The sequence below is a fragment of the Emys orbicularis genome, chromosome 8 (assembly GCF_028017835.1).
Source record: "Emys orbicularis isolate rEmyOrb1 chromosome 8, rEmyOrb1.hap1, whole genome shotgun sequence".
NCBI lineage: Eukaryota > Metazoa > Chordata > Testudines > Emydidae > Emys > Emys orbicularis.
In genome coordinates, this window is record NC_088690.1 from 30,402,118 (window position 1) to 30,422,672 (window position 20,555).

At 42.6% G+C, this 20,555-nt stretch overlaps 1 protein-coding gene across 1 annotated transcript in view; it reads right to left on the reverse strand.

The window, feature by feature from the left end:
* The window catches only part of COL24A1 (collagen type XXIV alpha 1 chain), a 226,266-nt gene that overhangs the window by 117,409 nt on the left and 88,302 nt on the right, over window positions 1-20,555 (reverse strand). The window contains exons 19-20 of the mRNA XM_065409330.1: window positions 4,828-4,881; window positions 248-301 (exon numbers count right to left, since the gene is read on the reverse strand). Coding sequence (XP_065265402.1) covers window positions 248-301; window positions 4,828-4,881 — 108 coding nt within the window. The remainder of the gene's footprint in view (window positions 1-247; window positions 302-4,827; window positions 4,882-20,555) is intronic.

The window sequence follows — 20,555 nt, forward strand, 5'->3', positions numbered from 1 at the left end:
TGTTTAATTCTGGATTCTACATGCAACATTCTGGGCCCACAGTCCTTAGACACTCCACAGAGCTGCTGAAATAAATCTTATAATGAACACACAATACTGTAAAATAATTAAAAATCTCCCAAAACGGAAACGTGAAATCCGGCCTGGCAACACTGCCCATCCTGAAGCAACGTTTTCTTATAGAAAAAAATTGAGTCCGATTTTTTTAAAAATGTAACTTGTTGACTGGACTCTGTTTCCATCCTACCTCGATTCCTTTCGGGCCTGGGGCCCCCGGAGGCCCTCGGTCACCTAGAAGTCCCTAAATAACAAGACAACCAAAATGAGATTTTATATCAATCAATAAGCCTATTTGCCTGGTTTCTTTTCTCTTACAATCATCCAGTGAATGAGAGGCTGAAAGCTGAGGAAGGAGACATCATTATCTGCTATTGTCCATTTCCCTTAGAAAGCCAGGAGAAAAGCTGCCCTAATTTTAACATCGGCTGGAATGCTACAGTATCTAACAAAGTTTAGCTATATTGACATTTCTAAGATTCAGACTATTTTCATTTACCCTTTGAAGGAGGAGAAGGATCAAAGTACACCGCAACCTCGATATAACGCGACCCGATATAATACGAATTCGGCTATAACGCGGTAACGCAGTGCTCCAGGGGGGCGGGGCTGTGCACTCTGGTGGATCAAAGCAAGTTCAATATAACGCGGTTTCACCTATAACGCAGTAAGATTTTTTGGCTCCTGAGGACAGCGTTATATCGAGGTAGAGGTGTAACTGGTGCTCACAAGAGAACAGTTTATTTTTGTTACATAACATTAGTTTGAATTTGATAGGCTGCTTAAAAAGGAACTGAGAAATCCCCTGTAAATCCAGGGTTTAGGTAATCGTTAGCCTAATATTTGGTGATAATGAAAATTGACTTATATTAAAACTATTCTTCTCTCTACCAAACTCCTCATTCTATGCAGTTATTTCCCAAAGTCCAACACAATACCACCTACACTACCAAAGCAGATCAGTAAATCAACCTTTTCTTATTCTTTGGTGGGATTACGATGGCTTTCAGAACACAAGCATTATGGAAATAGCTGTACAAAGTTTAGACTTTAATTTTTTACCCAGCTGCACGCCACTTCCAAGCATTGACTCTGAAGGCAGTAGGCCATGATTGAATTTGTAACAAAATCTTGGTCAGTAGCATAAGACAGAACGAAATAAAACTAAGCTTTGCTGTGTGTGTGAATCAGCACTGCTTTGGCAAGTGTGATATCCTGTCATATCTCTAAACTTTATTTTCAGTGTTGTCCTGACAACTTAATTTTCAGTGTAGAAAATAACTTTGGAGACTGAAGTCCTCTATTTATCCACACAAGAGGTACTCCCTGGTAGTGGCATCACATACACCCTTCCTACACTGCCAAACCTATGTACCCAAATTCTGATCAGTTAGAGAGAGAGTTTACAAAGATTCAACCCTCACCCAATATGTTGAGAATGCCTACCGAGACGTCAAATGTAATGCTGGCATTTGTTCTGTGGATTGAGAAGTGATTTGAGGGTATCAGCTCATTCAGAACTGCTGCCAGATAGCAAAGATATTCAGCCATTACAAACCTTGGCACGATTATATCCAGTGTCCTCGAAGTGAAGGACATATTCCATTGCCAACCCTGAGTCATCACATCCTCTTACAGCAACATTTGTAAAACTCCACTACTCAGACAGAGGATCTAATCGTGTTTCAAAGATCTGGGTTATCCAAGTTATAATGGTAGTAACTGGAATAAGCACTCAACCCGGCTTTATGACCAAAAAGATCTATGTAAATATATTATTATTTATGAGGGAAGCCAGGCTTACTTATATCAGATAAAGCAGTGAGAACAAAAAATCATCTCTTATGAAAGAGATCATTAGCCTCTGAAGCAATATTGGATGGAAAAGCTCCAACTCTAACCCTTATTAAATTTATGAAATTTAGACTGAAGGGGCACACATTTGTCCAGCAGCTTCCTGCCTGCCTGCTTAGCACGCAAAGCAACACTTCATAGAAAATGTATCGGGCCACCTCAAAATACTGAGTCTTATTAAAGTTCCCATCATTTGATTTTATCTGGAATAAAGTATGATGGAGAACTACAGCTGGAGAGCATCTCACTGGCAAAAGCAACAGCAAGACACTTAGTCACACTCCATAAATAATACTGATCTTTAGTTGGTGAAGAAAAGTATTTCCTTAGCAAACAGAACTGTTATTTTACTATGCAATAGCAATACGTTAAGAAATGCTAAGCTTTTCAGTATCATTTAAACTCATGCAATGGTGCAAATATTAGCAAATTTCTTAGCTACTATGTGTGTTCCTAGACAGCACTTACTCAAATTTATAAAGAACATCCCAGACTTCAAAACTGAAAATTAACTGCAGTTTCCATACCCTCACTCTGAGGTTTCAGGCAAGGAACAGAAAATGAAGGTAGCCTTTAGAGATGTGCCAAAATGTCTGGAAAGAATTCAGGGAGTCAGCAAATGGGGGTACCAAGTATTTCCCATGTGTTCAGAACTTTCCATTTGACCCTCCCTTACAGGATTAATAGAACTCTTAATAGCCATTTATATGAGGTATGCTACCCAAACAAAACATCAGTGAGCAGAGGAAGGAAGCTCGCAGCTATTTCCAAGGTACAACATGTATTGCTAGAGAAACCATTATGATATTTATATAGTGAGCATGTCTGCCTTACTTTTTACTCTGGCTCTTGTAACATGCAGCCAAAAGTATTTGCAAGAGTAACACAACAAACAAACAGAAAGATATTTCAGAACTTCCCAAACTAAAACACTCCTCTTTTTTATTAGTTATTATGCAAGTGCCTCATTTTTATGAACATTGGATCAAGATCAAACACCTTCTAAGATATTGCTTCCAAGATGAATAATGTGCTATGGACCAAACTATGTAATGTATCTTTTGTGCATTATTCTAGGAGTTCATATTTGTTAATTACTGTAGTAATTTGGATAAAATGGCCATTCCCAAAGTTCTACTGGTCTTCAGAGACAGGTATATCATGCTTGCATATCTTACACTCTGTCATGATGGTTGGTTTCTCTCATGCTAAAATATAAAGACTAGACCACCTTCCTGGCACTTAGTGCAGATTTTGTCTCTGAAGAAGCATAGAACAGAAGAATGAGGAAAAGAGCAGCTTGGTGAAAACAGTGTTCCAAAAATAAAGACTGAAGGAAATTCTTCAAAACTGCAGTGAACGCAAGACCACTGGGAATCCTAAAGGCAAACATTTCCAGTTTCATGTAGCCCTGCTCTCTCGGTATTAGGAGCTGTGCAAAGGCTATTCCAGTTTCGTAACACTGCATCTCCAATGTAAGTCACCAATTCTCTTTGATTAGACCTGGCTGTCCAAGCTTTTTGTCCTTGAGAGCCAATGTGCTGGAGAGACCACAATGTCTTGTATAGTTATGGAATTCTTGCTGTATTAAATGAACTCTGGAATCTTAAATACTGTGGGCTACCCCTTAGCATTTCTGCTGGGATTTGAATAAATGGAGATAGACTAGTATAGTATCTCTGAAACATAAGTCCACTACTAATAGAGCAAATTAACGTTAGCTTTGAATTGCATATACAGGGGAATAATATATATCACATCACTAAGAAGGGCTTTTGAGCTCATTTACACTATTAATGCATTAGTGTGGCTATTTAAACTGAATCTGTTTTTCTAGATCTAATTTAATCCCACTTCTCTCATGTCCACTAATGCATAGGCCTGACGTCTCACGGAAAGGTCTTAGGTGCCCTGTCAATTCATTAATCTTACAAAAACATAATAATGACCACTCAACAGTATTCATATTAAACAAGCATAAATGGTAACAAATTAACTCAGCCAGCCAACAAATCAGAGCAAAAGAAAAGCTCCTCTCTAGTCACCTTTGCTTCTGGAAACACAACGTCAACCTTTCTCCCAAACCATGTAAAATGGCCTTTGCAGCATTCCTAGAAAGTTGTTATGTTTGGGCTGTTTGGATCAAGGCTATTTACACATTTGACAGCTGTGGGAGGCAAGTGAGAGTCTGAGGTTGACCAGGTTTCCAGCAGTTGGAGTGACTATTAGATCTGAATGAGGGACTAAAAGAAGATGGCGTTTGGCTTTGTATAATTCTTACTGTTTATTAGGATGTCAGCATTTAAAGGATATTATGGCCAACCCTAGCACAGATGAGACTCAAGCATACAAAACGTAAGCAAAGGGCTGAAGCAATGAAGGGTACTAGAGATTTAGGTAGCATTTGCATAGAAACTATACACAAGCTCATATGTTTAAAAGTGGATGGCTAAAGGGTTAGAAAAACACTAGTGTAACTCCGCTGTCTAAAACTGAGTTAAGCTTTGTCTACATAGGAAAGTTGAACAAGTATAAACTAATGAGTGAATTTAAACACGTACCGTCAAACTAGTACAAACCCGTGTGGGAACTCTTATTTTGGTTTAAGAATGGCTTGTTTCAGTTTAGCAAAAAGTCAAAATAAGAGTGTCCATACAGAGGCTGCACCAGTTTAACTACACTGGAATAAAAACAAATTTAAGTTACACGGGTGCAAATTTCCTGTGTAGACAAGGCCTGTCTCCTGATTATGAGAGGCAAGTCATGCTCAGTTCACAGTTCTTCGCTAATTTCCTAGGGTGCAGTGTGACACCTATCCCCAGTCCCTGTTTTTTCCCCAAGAACCTTCTCTTTTCTTCATATTATCTCACTCTCAGTGCATTAATGACATTGCAATAAGGCTCTGTAAGTTCTTACCTTTGGACCTTCAGGGCCATTTAGTCCGGGTACACCAATATCTCCTGGAAAACCCTAAGGAGGAGAAGAGAGGCAAGCTGTTCATAGCATAGGAATGTTTCCATTGTACAAAGTAAAAAAATGTACTTGTTATTTTGAATCTGTTTATTCATTTTAGAAAAGTAACAAACCTGAATTGCAGAAATCAAGACATGGATTTGTTTTACAATATCCAAAAAACTTTGAAGTCCAATAAGCTCTCTTGAAAGGACTTGGCTGAGTGACAGACTTTAAACAGCCTTCATTAAACTCAATTTGACAGATGTCAGTATAGCTTTTATTTGTCTTTAACCCTTTTGTCCATTTGACAAGATTTATTATTAAATAGACCCAGTCTTGATCCCACTGAAACCCACAACGGAACCTTGCTCCATCAGTTATGAATGTAAACAAATTGCTTGAACCCCAGCACCTAATTGCTTGAGCCCCAGCACCTCTTTCATTACAAATTAAGCACTGGGCACCACTACACAGCAGCTGTCCAGCAGCTGTTGGGAAATGAGGTTGTGGTGTCTAATGCCAGCCCTGCTTGACAGACCCCCTGAAACCTGATCGCGGGCCCCCAGGGGACCCCGGACCCCTGGTTGAGAACCATTGGTTGAGAACCACTGATTTAGGCCTGGTCTACACTAGGAGTTTATGTCAAATTTAGCAGCGTTACATCGAATTAACTCTGCACCCGTCCACACAATGAAGCTATTTAGTTCGACATAGAGGTCTCTTAAATTCGACTTCTGTACTCCTCCCCAACGAGGGGAGTAGCGCTAAATTCGACATGGCCATGTCGAATTAGGCTAGGTGTGGATGGAAATCGACGGTAATAGCTCCGGGAGCTATCCCACAGTGCACCACTCTGTTGACGCTCTGGACAGCAGTCCGAGCTCGGATGCTCTGACCAGCCACACAGGAAAAGCCCCAGGAAAATTTGAATTCCTTTTCCTGTCTGGCCAGTTTGAATCTCATTTCCTGTTTGGACATCGTGGCGAGCTCAGCAGCACTGGCAACGATGCAGAGCTCTCCAGCAGAGATGGCCGTGCAATCTCAGAATAGAAAGAGGGCCCCAGCATGGACTGATCGGGAAGTCTTGGATCTGATCGCTGTGTGGGGCGATGAGTCCGTGCTTTCCGAGCTGTGATCGAAAAGACGGAATGCAAAGATCTATGAGAAGATCTCAAAAGCCATGGCAGAGAGAGGATACAGCCGGGATGCAACGCAGTGCCGCGTGAAAATCAAGGAGCTGAGACAAGGCTACCAGAAGACCAAAGAGGCAAACGGACGCTCCGGATCCCAGCCCCAGACATCCCGTTTCTACGAGGCTCTGTATTCCATCCTATGTGCGGCCGCCAACACTACCCCACCACTGACCGTGGACTCTGAGGATGGGATATTGTCGACGGCCGGTTCCTCGGAGATGTTAGCGGACGGGGAAGATGAGGAAGGAGATGAGGAGGACGAGGCAGTCGACAGCGCTTACAACGCTGATTTCCCCAACAGCCAGGATCTCTTCATCACCCTTACAGAGATCCCCTACCAACCGTCCCCAGGCGTTAACCCGGACACAGAATCAGGGGAAGGATCAGTCAGTAAGTGTTTTAAACATGTAAACATTTATTTTGAACAGAGCAGGAATATTAACAATATTAACAATGGGTTTTTCATGATTAGTTTGCCCTAGGCGCTTAACGATTCAATCCTTGGCAGTGCAACTACTGCAAAAAAATCTAACAATCTCCGGTTTATCATGATTGGTTTGCCCTAGGCGCTCTACTGTTTAGTCCTTGCCAGTGCAGCTACAGTAAAATCTGGTCTATATGTACGGGGATAGAGCTGAAATCCTCATGGGACATCTCCATGAAGCTCTCCTGGAGATAATTGGAAAGCCTTTGCATGAGGTTCCTTGGGAGAGCGGCCTTATTGTGTCCTCCGTAGTACGAAACGTTTCCGCGCCAGGAGATAAGCAAGTACTCGGGGATCATTGCCTTGCAGAGCATGGCGGCATACGGCCCTGGTCTTTGCAGGGCTTTCCCGAAGCATCCTTTCTTTCTCGGTCTCTGAAATCCTCATCAGAGTGATGTCGCTCATGGTGACCTGCTTTGAATTAGGTAGGGGAATGTTAGTATTGGGACTGCTTGCCTGTTCCTTTACAGAACTGTAACCGGCGGTTTACAGCCACGCGGTGGAGGCGGGAGAGGGGCAGCATACAGGGATCTTTCCCTGGGACAGCCGCGAGGGAGTGGGACAGGGGCAGAGTTCATGCTTGCCGGATTGCTGGCAGCAGGAACTGGCCAACGCTAGGAGCATTGCTTTGAACGTGAAAGGAGGCCAGTGCTATTATTAAAGTTTTAAGCAGCCACAAGTCTACGGCTTACCATGTCAGCCTGCTACCAAAATTCCGCTGTCCTGCCCCGCTTGTGTGATCTGCACTGCAAGACCCCAGGCACTGAAAGCGAAGGCCGAAAATTCGACCTTGTCCTGAGTGCGCATGTGATAGGTGCTGTGCATGGTCTTGTTCACAGAGAAAGACTATGTTCTTTGTTCCCAACAAAATTTATCTTTCTGAGGAATTCACTCCCTTTTTCCCATCCCACAGCTGCGACTGTCTCCCGACCTACCCTGGCATCACACTCCCAGAGGCTAGCGCAGATTAGGCGTAGAAAGAAGAGGACACGGGACGACATGTTCTCGGAACTTATGGGCTGCTCCCGAGCCCAGGCAGCCCAGCAGACCCAGTGGAGGGAGAACTTGTCCCAAATCCATCGATCACACATTGAACGGGAGGAGAGGTGGCGGCAGGAAGACCAGCAGGCGACTCAAAGGCTGCTTGGACTAATGAGGGAGCAAACGGACATGCTCCGGCGCCTTGTGGATGTTCTGCAGGACCGGAGGCAGGAGGACAGAGCCCCGCTGCAGTCTATCTGTAACCGCCCTCCCCCGCCACAAAGTCCCATCCCCCCCTCACCCAAAGTCCCAAGAAGGAGGGGCGGCAAAGTCCGTGAAAACTCTCACTCCACCCCTGCAGACTGCTCAAATACCAAAAGGCTCTCATTCCCCAAAATTTGATAAGTCCTTTCCTTCCCGCCTCACCCAAGCCCCCGTCCCAGTTTCATCCCCCAGTTTCATGTGTAGTTGCTAATAAAAAATATGTTTCTGTTAATTACTGTTTCCATCATGTTCTTTTAGAGGAGAGTCTGATTGAAGGAGGGAAAGGGGGTTGGTAATTGGACAGGACAGTCACCTTTACCAGGGTACAGATGCGGGGGCAGGTTCAGCAGCAGGGCACACACACATTGCAGTCACTAGTTACCCTGGTCAGTCTTGGAGGTGGTTTTCATGTTCTCTGGGGGGGGGGAGGAGGGGGCTATGTGACTTTGTGGCGGGGGAGGGCAGTTAGAGATCTTATGCAGCGGTCCTTATCCTGGATCACAGAGCCACGAAGCAGGGGATCTGTAACCGTCCTCCCCCTGCCACAAAGTCACATAGCCCCCACACACAGAGTCCCGAACAGGAGGGGTGGCAGGCTCCGTTGAAACAACCAGTCCACCAGTGCGGACCGCTCTAGGAGCAGGAGCCTGTCATTCCTCGAGTTTAGAAGCGTCCTTTGCATCACTACACTACACCCGCTCCCCACCACAGTCTGCGTCCCAGTTTCAACACTTTACCGCGAAAACAGTAATAAAGAAAATGGTGTTCATTAACAAATTTCCAGTGATTTTATTTTTAAACGTGTGTTGGAAGGGGGGGGAACGGGGTGAATGGGGTATGTGACTGGAGAGGATAGTGAACATTCACTGGGTAAAGAAACGGGGGCAGGTTCAGCTTCTCTGTAAACAAACTTCATAGTCACAGGTTACCCTGCTCACTCAGGAACCTAGCTTTCAAAGCCTCCCGGATGCACAGCGCGTCCCGCTGTGCTCTTCTAATCGCCCGGCTGTCTGGCTGGGCGTAATCAGCAGCCAGGCTATTTGCCTCAACCTCCCACCCCGCCATAAAGGTCTCCCCCTTGCTCTCACAGAGATTGTGGAGCACACAGCAAGCTGCAATAACAGTGGGGATATTGGTTTCGCTGAGATCAGAGCGAGTCAGTAAGCTTCTCCATCTCCCCTTGAGACGGCCAAAAGCACACTCCACCACCATTCTGCACTTGCTCAGCCGGTAGTTGAAGAGTTCTTTTTCAGAGTCCAGGGCACCAGTGTAGGGCTTCATGAGCCAGGGCAGTAGCGGGTAGGCTGGGTCCCCGAGGATGACTATAGGCATCTCCACATCCCCAAGAGTTATTTTGTGGTCCGGGAAGTAAATACCTTCCTGCAGACGTCTAAACAGACCAGAGTTCCTGAAAACACGAGCGTCATGAACCTTGCCCGGCCATCCGACGTTGATATTTGTAAAACGTCCCCTATGGTCCACCAGTGCTTGCAGCACCATTGAAAAGTAGCCCTTTCGGTTAATGTACTGGCTGGCCTGGTGGTCCGGTCCCAGGATAGGGATGTGAGTTCCATCTACAGCCCCACCGCAGTTTGGGAATCCCATCGCGGCGAAGCCATCTATGATGACCTGCACGTTTCCCAGGGTCACTACCTTTGACAGCAGTACCTCAACGATTGCGTTGGCCACTTGCATCACAACAACCCCCACGGTAGATTTGCCCACGCCAAAGTGGTTCGCGACTGACCGGTAGCTGTCTGGCGTTGCAAGCTTCCAGAGGGCTATGGCCACTCGCTTCTGGACAGTCAGGGCTGCTCGCATCCGGGTGTCCTTGCGCTTCAGGGCAGGGGACAGCAACTCACAAAGTTGCAGGAAAGTCCCCTTCCGCATGCGAAAGTTTCGCAGCCACTGTGATTCATCCCAGACCTGCAGCACTATGCGGTCCCACCAGTCCGTGCTTGTTTCCCGTGCCCAGAATCGCCGTTCCACAGCATCAACATGACCCATTGCCACCATGATGTCCTCGGCGCGGGGTCCCGTGCTTTGTGACAGGTCTGTGCCACTCTCAGACTTCAGGTCTTCACCGCGCTGCCGTAGCCTCCTCACCTGATTTCTCAGCATCTGCCTCTGGGAAAGGTGGATGATAAGGTGCGAGGTGTTGACAACTGATAACTGCAGTGATGGTCGCAGCGGGTTCCATGCTCGCAGTGCTGTGGCGTCCGCACTGTCACTGACCAGAAAAGTGCGTGAACTGATTGCCCGCCGGCGCTTTCAGGGAGGGAGGGCGGGAGTGACGGTTGGATGACGACAGTTACCCAAAACCACCCTCGACACATTTTTTTCCCCAGAAGGCATTGGGGGCTCGACCCAGAATTCCAATGGGCAGCGGGGACTGCGGGAACTGTGGGATAGCTGCCCACAGTGCACCGCTTCCAATGTCGACGCTTGCCCCGTTAGTGTGGACTCACAAAGTCGAATTACTGTCCTTAGTGTGGATACACACGTTCGACTTTGTAATATCGATTCCACATATTCGATTTAAGTAAAATCGAACTACTCTCGTAGTGTAGACATACCCTTAGACAATGAATTCATAGTTGTACAACAAAAAACTGGTTTATACTATTTTACAAGAGGTCTTTATACAGAGATGTTTTTTGACATTTTATATGAAAGTCACACAAGGGGCAGAAAAGTCCTATATAAATTGCCCCCAGCCACCTTAACTCTGCTCCATTTTACAAAGGAAATGAACAACAAGTCTTTGAAACAAAACTTGCGAGCGCTTTACTGCTTTAAAGTAGAACTGCAGGAACATATTCCGCAGGAGATTAAAAACTGGCTGTAATCTGATAAATACAAATGTTGTCCATGGACTCTTTTGCCATTTACAAGTCCTGACTGATAAGATATAAAGGTGATGGGGGGTGTGATACAGAAATCTAGATGAGCAGACAGAGTTTAATTTATGAAATCTGATGAGATTGTAGTCCACACCAGTGTGGCTGCAGGACAACAATATTAATGGTATTCACTGAATTCTCAGGTGATCATTCCATTTAAGAACAAATTAGGCCCAAGCCAACTTAACTTTTTAAAATTGAGCAAGATCAGACTTTTTCACACTGGTATTGCCATCTGTTCTCAAGCTAGCAACTGCTGCTAGCACTGTGACACTGATATTTTATTCAGCACAGGATGCACTTATTCATCTGTCAAAATATTATTTGATTTTGTTGTTCCATTACTTTTCAAATTTTACCAAACTTGGCTCAGCTGAAAAGTAAGTATGATTAATGTTGTAGGAAATGGGTGGCATTGATCAGCCCCTACCCTGAATAAAATATCTATTATTTGATCTATAAACTTGATATGCCTGACTCTCACAAAGGTCTCCTTAACCCTTACCACAGGTCATTTGGTTCTAAAGACAAATAGGATAATTTGTGAGTAGGAAAATCAAATATCTACAAATGAAAACTAAGAGTATCTTGTAGGCATCTTTCTGACATTAATGAACGAACTACATATGTACACAACATCTTTTAAAAATATCCACAGCTTTATTTGCAATACCAAATTCTTTCAGAGATGGAGACAGCACTGCTCCCCATTATTATTTATGTCTAAATGCATGTCAACATTGAAGTTTTGAACATTTTTTAGTTTCCCCAAGTACAAAAGAAACCTATGAAAAAAGTCCTAAGAGTTGAAAAATGTTCCCATCACCTACTGTTCCCCCAAATCAAGTAGCTCAAAATACACCAGTGGTTTTTATGAATCTTTCTGAAAATTATTCAGTATTAGCTGAGACTAAGCTATTAAATTTCAACCCCAAAGGTAAATTACCAAATTCATTCTAAAGCCCCTGCTTTAGAATGAAAGTACCATCTCATCCTTAACCACATTACTGCTACTGTAATATTATAACAAAAGAGAATGAAATACATAGTACTGCTAGTCTTAGATGTTGGGGTTTTCGTGTGTTTACTTTTCATAAACTGCTTTAAATGAACTCAATCTGTGGTGTTCACTTTTGTAACAAACCAGAAGTAAATGAGTAAAATAAATCAGAAATCTAAAACATATGTTTGAGAATTATTGATGTAACCTGTTTGTGACCCAGTTGGTTCTATGACCTTTAAAGAAACCTCTAAACTTTTAGTACTTGGATGCCGAGGGGCACGAGAACAAGCCCATTAGACAGAGTGACTACCCGATTTACAATGAACTTTCAAAACAGACATTTCTGTACCAATCCTAACTCTGTACACTCTAATCTATACTAAAACATCAAAATTAATGTTCCCCTTCAAAATGGAGAAATGTTTACTAGTATAGTTGTGCAACAAAACTGACATGCCTCAGATGGCACATAATATTTTATACATATGTGATAAATGCACTCTAATTGCATATTTAAAATATATCATTTATATCACTCCAGATTTTTAAATGGTTCAGGTTAGAATCTAAAAAGCACATGATTACTCACTAAATTAAACTAACTAGGTCAATGCAACAATAGTTGCTATTTCACCTTTTCATACCTCTAAAAGTTGCTGAATCTAGAGGCATTCGAGAATTTAAAATGTAGTTCTTTATATCTCTCTAACTATATTGGGGTGTGTGTCAAAGGCATGAATGGATGGTAACTGCTGACATGAATACAATTTCCTTTAGGTGATAAGCAGCCCAGAAAATGCTGTGTTAACAAGGAACTGGAAGAGCCATATTCCTTTTAGAAGCATTCTTACTTTTTTTGTGCAGAAATCCTTCTAATTTATTTATTTACTTGGGTGTATACAAATGCTTCTAAGAGAAATTCTAAAAGCTCTATGATTAAGCTGTAAGTGTAGACAAGAGCAAACTGAAGTCAGTATCGGTTCAGCTAAACCAACCCTTGAAACTGTGCTATTTCCAAATGTCAACAAGGTGTGTGATGTGCCCAGGCACTAGGGTGATGAGCACACTAGGAATACATATACTAACAATAATGGTACATCCAAATATTCACATATCTTCATTTTTATTTAAAAAAAAATTCTTCTGTACCACAAAGTCTGCTTTTTAATCTTCTTCTGCTGAACACAATCTATAAGGAAAATACAGATACTATGACAGTCCTGGAAGACTGTTTTAAAGGAGTTTTCAAATTAATGACATGGTATACTAATGTAGCAGTAGGAAAGTGGTTAAATAATATTTATGATCGGTTTATCAGTAAGAACCTAAATGCCTAATCTACAGAAGTGTTGAGAAAACCTAACCCCACAAAAATCTACAACGAATCTTAGAGCTGCATCTTGAAGCCCTTAGTAAATCTTCACATTTTCAACAATGGGAGTTTTGCTGAGTAAAGACTTCAGTATTAGACCCTATGGACTGGTGCTGGGGAAACTATTTGAAGAAACAGATGAAATTCAGTGAGATTCCTGACTTAGAACTGTAAGAAATTATCACATAAAGGGATGCACAGATTGGCTCATCAAGATATAGAGACTTATCTACCTTTGTTATGCTAAATAGGTACCTTGGTATCGGTCTTCAAATTCAAATTACAGTGGATCCAGTACTGTAATATAGGAATCTAGAATCTGTAAAATGTCCTCATTTCATTACATAACATGGAAATTGGTCCTTTAATTTCTAATTTGGTTTACTGTTTTGATGGAGAGGAACAAACAGCATTGCTATTCATCAACACCAAACAGGACCAAGTTGAAGCAAAAGAAATGAACAAGGCTGGAACTCTTAAATTGTCTTGACAATACTGTTTTCCTTCCAAACTCTGAGCAATGTAACTGCGCTCAGTATACTCCTACCTTCAGAATTTCTGTTTGCCAAGAGTTATTCAGGAGTCCACACTCCCATGTCCACCTCCAGAATAAAAAACAATCTTTTTTTAAAAACACAACTGATTATCTAGGAGGCTTATGTGTCATTTCCAGATGAAATTCTTGAGTGCAAAACATTAGCAGATATTTTGACACTTTCTAGGGAAATGTAAAAAGTAGAATATCTAGACTCTGCCAATAGCCAGAAGCCAAACAGCTGGTAGGTTACAGAGTACTTCTGAAATTCTGTAACAGCCAAAGAGTGTTGGACCCCTCCCATCTTAGACACATGAGGCCTGGGAAAGAATACAATTAGGTGGATTACTGATTTAGACGGAATTCCATGAGCACCGTAGGTAAAATTTTTGGATAAAGTCCTGAGAGTCATTTTATCGGGGAAGAAGACTGTAGTGGGGATTCTGCCATTAGGGCCTGGATTTCTCCTACTCACCTTGTAGAGGTAATGACCACTGAGAAGGAAGCTTTCACACAGAGATGTAGAAGGGAGCATGATGGCTTAGGTTTAAATGGAAGCCCCGTAAGTACAGGAAGTACTAGGTTAAGGTCCCAAGAAGAAATGGGACCTTAATGGGTGTCTTCTCAACCCCTTTATGAATCTCAGAACCGTCTGATGAGAGAAGACAGATTGGCCACTGACAGGTAGATGATGCTGAAACTCCCACCAGATGAATTCTCCCCGAGCTCAGAGAAACATTAAATCATTTCACTTTTAGCAGGTAACATAGAATCATAGGAATGACCTCGACTTCCGCCCCAATGGGAGAATCTTGTCCACTCCACAAAGTAAGTATGTCTGGTGGAGTCTTCTCTGCTGTTGACCAAAATAACCCTGAATGGAGAAGAGCAGGAACATGGGAGGCTAGACTTCCATCCAGGAGCCAGACCTTGAAATGGGGAGACATGAGCCCCTTCAAACCGAAGATACTACACTGTGTACTGGACTTAAGTTTGGGGAAGCCAAATCCCTGTAGCCATGATGACCTGTGTACAACCATGGCTGTTGCCATTGTGTGAGAAATGATGTTAACCAGATCAAGGGCTGCCTGGAGAGTCGTTTTTGCTATAAGCTGTCCCTCTGTGATTAAGGTCACAAATTCTTCTCAGGAATCAGCCAGAATTTTGCTGGTGAATGCAGCAATTTTCTCACAGAGACTAAAATGGTATCTTGACAGTAGGGCTTGATAATTCAAAAAAGAGAATTGTGAGCTGGCTGAGGAGTAGTATTTCCTGTCAAATAAATCTAACTTTTCTGGCCATTTCTCCTTTGGTGTTTTGTTTTGTCTAGCTTTCTTAATAGCTGCCAAAACTGCTGGAGATGATGGGACTAGGTGGGTATAGAAATACTCAGAACCCTTGGGTGGAACCTGATATTTTCTATCCACCTTGCAAGAGGTGGGGGACGCCATTGCTGGGGTCTGCCATACCACTTGGGCAAGGTCCATTATGGCCTCCTTATGGGTAAGGCTATTTTCCCAGAGGAGGTAGGTGGCAGGATGTCAACCAATTTGTGTGTGGACTCCTGGGCCTTTTCCATGGATATGTGCAATGCCTCCATTATTGTCTTAAAAAATTCTTGGAACCCTTTGAAATCATCGAGTTAGGGACCCACTGCCAGGACAACTGCCTCATCTGGTGAGGAATATGATAAATTTCCCACTACAGATGGCTCAAGCTGTGGAGAAGCCTCTTCTTCTGGTTCCTCCACTGGAAGCAGGGAGGGCTGTGGTGGTGTCATGGCCATAGTGGCTGTGGATGCTGTGAGTACATAAAGTCTATTCACATAGTTGCAAGCTCCACAAGATGACCAAGGGCTCCAGTATGGCCATATGTGGGTGGGATATGGTCCTGATGGCCATGGTTGTGGAAACCAGAGGATTTGAGAGTGGTGAGAGTCCCAGTACCCACCTCTGGAGTAGTCCGTGGTGCTCCTGCAAGAGATCAAGGACTGTGGCAGAGAGGCCAGAGCAGAGAAGGTGAATTGCTAATCCATCTCTTCTGACCTTAATGAAGAATCAGAGGAGTAGAAATATACTGGATCCACAGGCAAGGTCAAGGGTCTTGGTGTCATTTAAGGCAATGGCAATGGAGACTGTGCTATTGCCTGTGGGTCCAATGCCATTAGGGAAATGAATATCCTGGCTCATGAACAACTGTTAAGTCCCTAAATGCTGTGAATCCCATTGTGCCATTGTGGGGAACTCAAACCACCCGGTGCTGGGAACTCTGCTGGTGTTGATATTGGTGCAGAGCATTGTGATGCTAAACTCTGTGCCACAGGTAAGACTGTAGACTCCATCGGTGATATTGTCAGTGCTGAGTCCCTCGCAAGAACCGGTCTCTGAGATGGTGCTATGAACCTCAAGCAGCCTAGTTGGGGACCTGCCCATAGAAGTTCCTGCACTCTGGGATTTATCTGAGTGCTTCTTCTCTCCCGTAGAATGCTTAAGTGGATGAGGAAAGGGAGCTGGCACTCATTCTCTCCGGCACCAGGTCTCACACAGGGCAGTGTGGATGGCCAGGGTCCAAGGCAGATTCCAGATTTATTCAGCAGAAATACCTTAAGTCTTGCGTCTCTGTGTGTGTGTGTGTTCTGGAAGTAAAAGACTTACAAATGGCGCCCTTCCCAGGAATGTGGGACTCTCCAAGAGAGTAGAGGCATTTCAGGTGTCCATCACTGGCATAGCACCTTCGCACGAAGGGATGTTCTTAAAGCCCAGTGACCTCATTGAAGCCATCATAGAAAAAATAAAGTTCTTTTTGTATTTTTTTTTACACCAATGGGCAAAAAAAAAAAAATCAACTACATTAACAAACAAACTGTCCTAACTGGCTGGCTAAGTACACAACTATGACTGGGTTGTACAGGGTAGTCGTCTGTGGTGCAGATCTCTGATGTGCTGTCTTGATAGCAGGAGGTGGCTGAGAGGAACTAATGGTGGTAGGCACACACCACTCTTATGTATGAAGAGAAACGTCAGGATGCAGGCACACTGCACATATACTGATGGCCAAAAAGTCTCAGGTCTTGAGCGCATGGGGTGCATGCACGCCAATACTGGAACGTGCATATGGACAATCACTCGAAGGAGACTATGCATTTGTCCAGAGTAGTTGCATTGAAGCCAACACACTTACTTTGGATTTATGCTGGAGTAACTGAGAGCAGAATAATGTCCAATATATAAATATTATAATATGAATGTATTAAGGTACTTATAGTAACTCTAACTTGCATGCATTGTACATACTGTATTTATGACTCAGGTATATAATTAAGAACATAAGAACAGCCATCCTGGGTCAGACCAAAGGTCCATCTAGCCCAGCATCCTGTCCTCCGACAGTGGCCAATGCCAGGTGCCCCAGAGGGAATGAACGAACAGGTAATCATCAAGTGATCCATGACGTCACCCATTCCCAGTCAAGAGCCAAATAACTAAAAGTATTGTGAGTGCAAAATATATACGATTTAATATTACTATGAGAACATTTACTTTTGCATTATCAGATTTTGTCTTTCATCGTGTAGCCTTAATTTTATCAGAACCGTTTTTTTTTTCATTTAAATTACCTTTAAAAAGCAAAAACCTAAAGAAATTGATGACTGTTGTCATTTCTGTGGGCCCATCTAAGGGTCTGACTACACTTCCAGCTCTGGGAGCCATTTCTCCCTGGAACAGTCATACCTGTGCTAGCTTTGCTCGAGCTACCATTCTAACAATAGAGTGTAACTGCGGTACCACAAGTGGCTGGAAGGACTAGCCGCCCCGAGTACATCCCCATCCTTGATGTACTCAGCGTGGCTACCCACTCTTGCCACCATGGCTCTGTTTTTAGCACACTAGCTCAGGTACGTCTGCTTGATCTGGGAATTACATCCCCAGCTTGATGTGTTGACACCCTAAACTTTGAATTTGACACCTCATTGAGATGGAAGGGGTTTGTGAGGACTGCTGCTGATTAGCTCAGTTCATTTTTCTGCAAGGCTCGTTAATATGGAAGCAGCAAATCTGAAAAAAATTGAAATTCAGGCCCCAGTCCTGCAATGAGTTCCACACTGGCAGAACCCTGCACCAGCAGAGAGCCGATGGCGCTCCAGGCCCAATTGGAGCTCATTGTGGGGCCAAAGCCTTGGGCACTACAGTCCTCACAATTTCCTACCAGCAGTCCGTAGTCCCATCAGACCTGCCTGGGTTCTGGTGCAATGCAAGACAACAAAGGGAGCAAATCTTGATGAGACTGAAATTTTTGCAAATGCCAAATGAGTATCCTCAAAAATGATTTTTTTCAGTTGGATACAATGCTTTGATTTAGGTGAACATTTAGGGTGAGATTTGCTAAAGTATTCAGTGTTGGCGCAACTCAGCTCCTAAATGGAAGCATTTAGGCCAATGACGAGTGTTTTTGAAAATCCCACCTGTAACATCTTCTCAGTCAGCAAGTTACCTCAACTAAATGTAATCACATATTTACAGGTACATTTGAATGAAGTTAGTGATTTATGGAAAATATCTCTGAGAACACTTGAAATTGATTTGCCAAGCTAATCTCAAATTTCTTATGGTATTCAAATCATATTTGCCAAAAAGGATATCTGTTTACAATTATGGCCACTCTAATTGTGGAAGTCAGAGTTATGATTTTGCATCCTCAGATAATAATGGCAGAGTTTATTTGTTGTTTATAATTATGTCTGTAGAGGGAAGATTTAATTTGAAATTTATTTTTTCTCTAAATGATTTTAGAAATGTCAGTATTTCCACAGTCACAAGCTTTCTTCTCTGCCATTTGTAAAACGGTGTGCCCTATCAGTAATGTGCTGAGTAGGAAAGTAATATATATATATTTTTAAAATGGCCTCCTCTGTGCAGGAAAAATCCACTCCAGGTTCAGTGACATTTTTTTTTAAAAGGCAGCAGCAATACATTAATTTTTCCTATAAAAAATCCCGACTTTGGAAGAGGTGGGAGAAGAATTCTTAATACAGTACAAATCACAAGACATAAGATAATTGCAACTTGCCAGGAACAAACAAAAAGGTAGGGGAAACAGCAAGTAAGACAATAGAGTCTGCTGCAGGCACTTTGATTAACTGCCAGCTGAAAAGAAGCTGAGCATGATTTGTCCTTGCCTACACTTGCAACTAAGCCATGTTCAGTGTCAGTTCAGCTCTACACATCAGTGGTTCTATTTTGTGGTGTAGGAAGGTCATTGTCTGTTTCAAGTGGTATGCAACTTGCTTAGAAACCACTTGGAGCACTTGTGTGTGGATGCAAGGCAAGTTGCAATCATTCCACTGGAAACCAATAGTACTTAGCATAGGAAATTTCTCAGTCTAAACAAGGCCTTAGCCCAAAGGGCTCAACTAGGATTTCTGAAATGGAGCTGAACACAGTTTGGTCATGTATGTGTGTGCAGTTAAACCATTTTCATAACTGATTCAACTGCATCTATTGTCATCAACAGGCAAATTTCTTAGTAACAGACAAAGCTTAAGAATTTTTCTGCTTCCAAAAGCTATATACACCAAATAGGATTTCTAATATTGACATAAATAAAATTAACTTAAATTTGATTAATTTTCAGTAAAAGCTATCACACCATCAGGTGAAACCCTGTCAGAAAAGTTCACTTGCTGACCTCCCCCCTTAAAAAGTGTCCAATTTTAAACTCATTTGTGGCAGTCTTGAAAAGTGCTATGACTTACTCTCAACTTCTCCCTATGGAAAAAATCCCAAGAGGAATGGTAAACTGTGTTCAACAATACAATATGGGAGACTAGCAACTTTAAGTGCACCATCTATAGTAAGATCTTGAACAAATTTTAATGGACTTCCACTAGGCTTAAAACAGCCAACCTTAAATAGATAAAGGCATATTCTCTCCCTATTGCATATTCTCTGATTATAGGACAAAAGAGCTTTCAGACAAATGTGCTCTCATCTCAGAGACTTCATAGGCTGGATGATGGCAATCAATTACCTACCTTGCAGAAATACTGGAAAATTCCCAAGCCTTCCTTTCCACAGAGAAGACAAAATAATTTTCCTCCACACTTATGAAGAAAATGACCCTTTCAGCAAGGGCCAATTTAGACTTATTTCCAAGATCATGGCAACTTTTGTAAGTTGTAATGTTCCCATACTTGAAAAGCTATTGGCTAGGTGAGGCTTGACCTCATCTCCCATGATGCAGCATGGTCTCCTCTCAGGTTCAACCATCCAGGTGCATCATAAGAATCTCACAACCATGGTACATCATGTGAAATAGAGGAAAATGGGGACATAAGACACCTGAATTACAACAACCCCACAAGGCAGACAGAAAGAGAAACAGAACATTTTCACACTAACAAACAGTGATTTTGGAGAACTTTCCATTTTACAAAAAACAAAAACACAGACCCAACCACTACAAATGTTTTGACCTTTTGTTCTGATTTGGGATGAAAATAAATATCAAATATTGGAATTTCTTATGAGATAGAAATTTCAATTTTTGACCAGCCCTAGTTTGTGTATTTTAAGTTCCCAGGACTAGGTTCTAAAGGCCAAATCCTAAGGTCCCTTTTCAGTATTCATTCACTGTTTATTCAGGCAAACTCCTATTGAAGTAAATTAAAGTTTGCCTGGGTAAAGGCTGAATATAAACTGAGTAATAACATCACAATTTGACTCTATAATTGTGAATTTTGAACATTAGGAGATGGACTGTTCTTAGCTACTGAACTTCATTGTCTGCATAACCTCAAAATATCATGTGATGAGATGAAACGTGCATTGAAGACAACTCTTTCTCCCTTTTAGAGCTAACAATTCAAAGCAGCCAGTGATTCACTTGCAAAAGATTTGGATTTTGTTACTGTTTGCTATTATGCTGATGTGCTCCTTTTCTTTGTAATTCTATAGC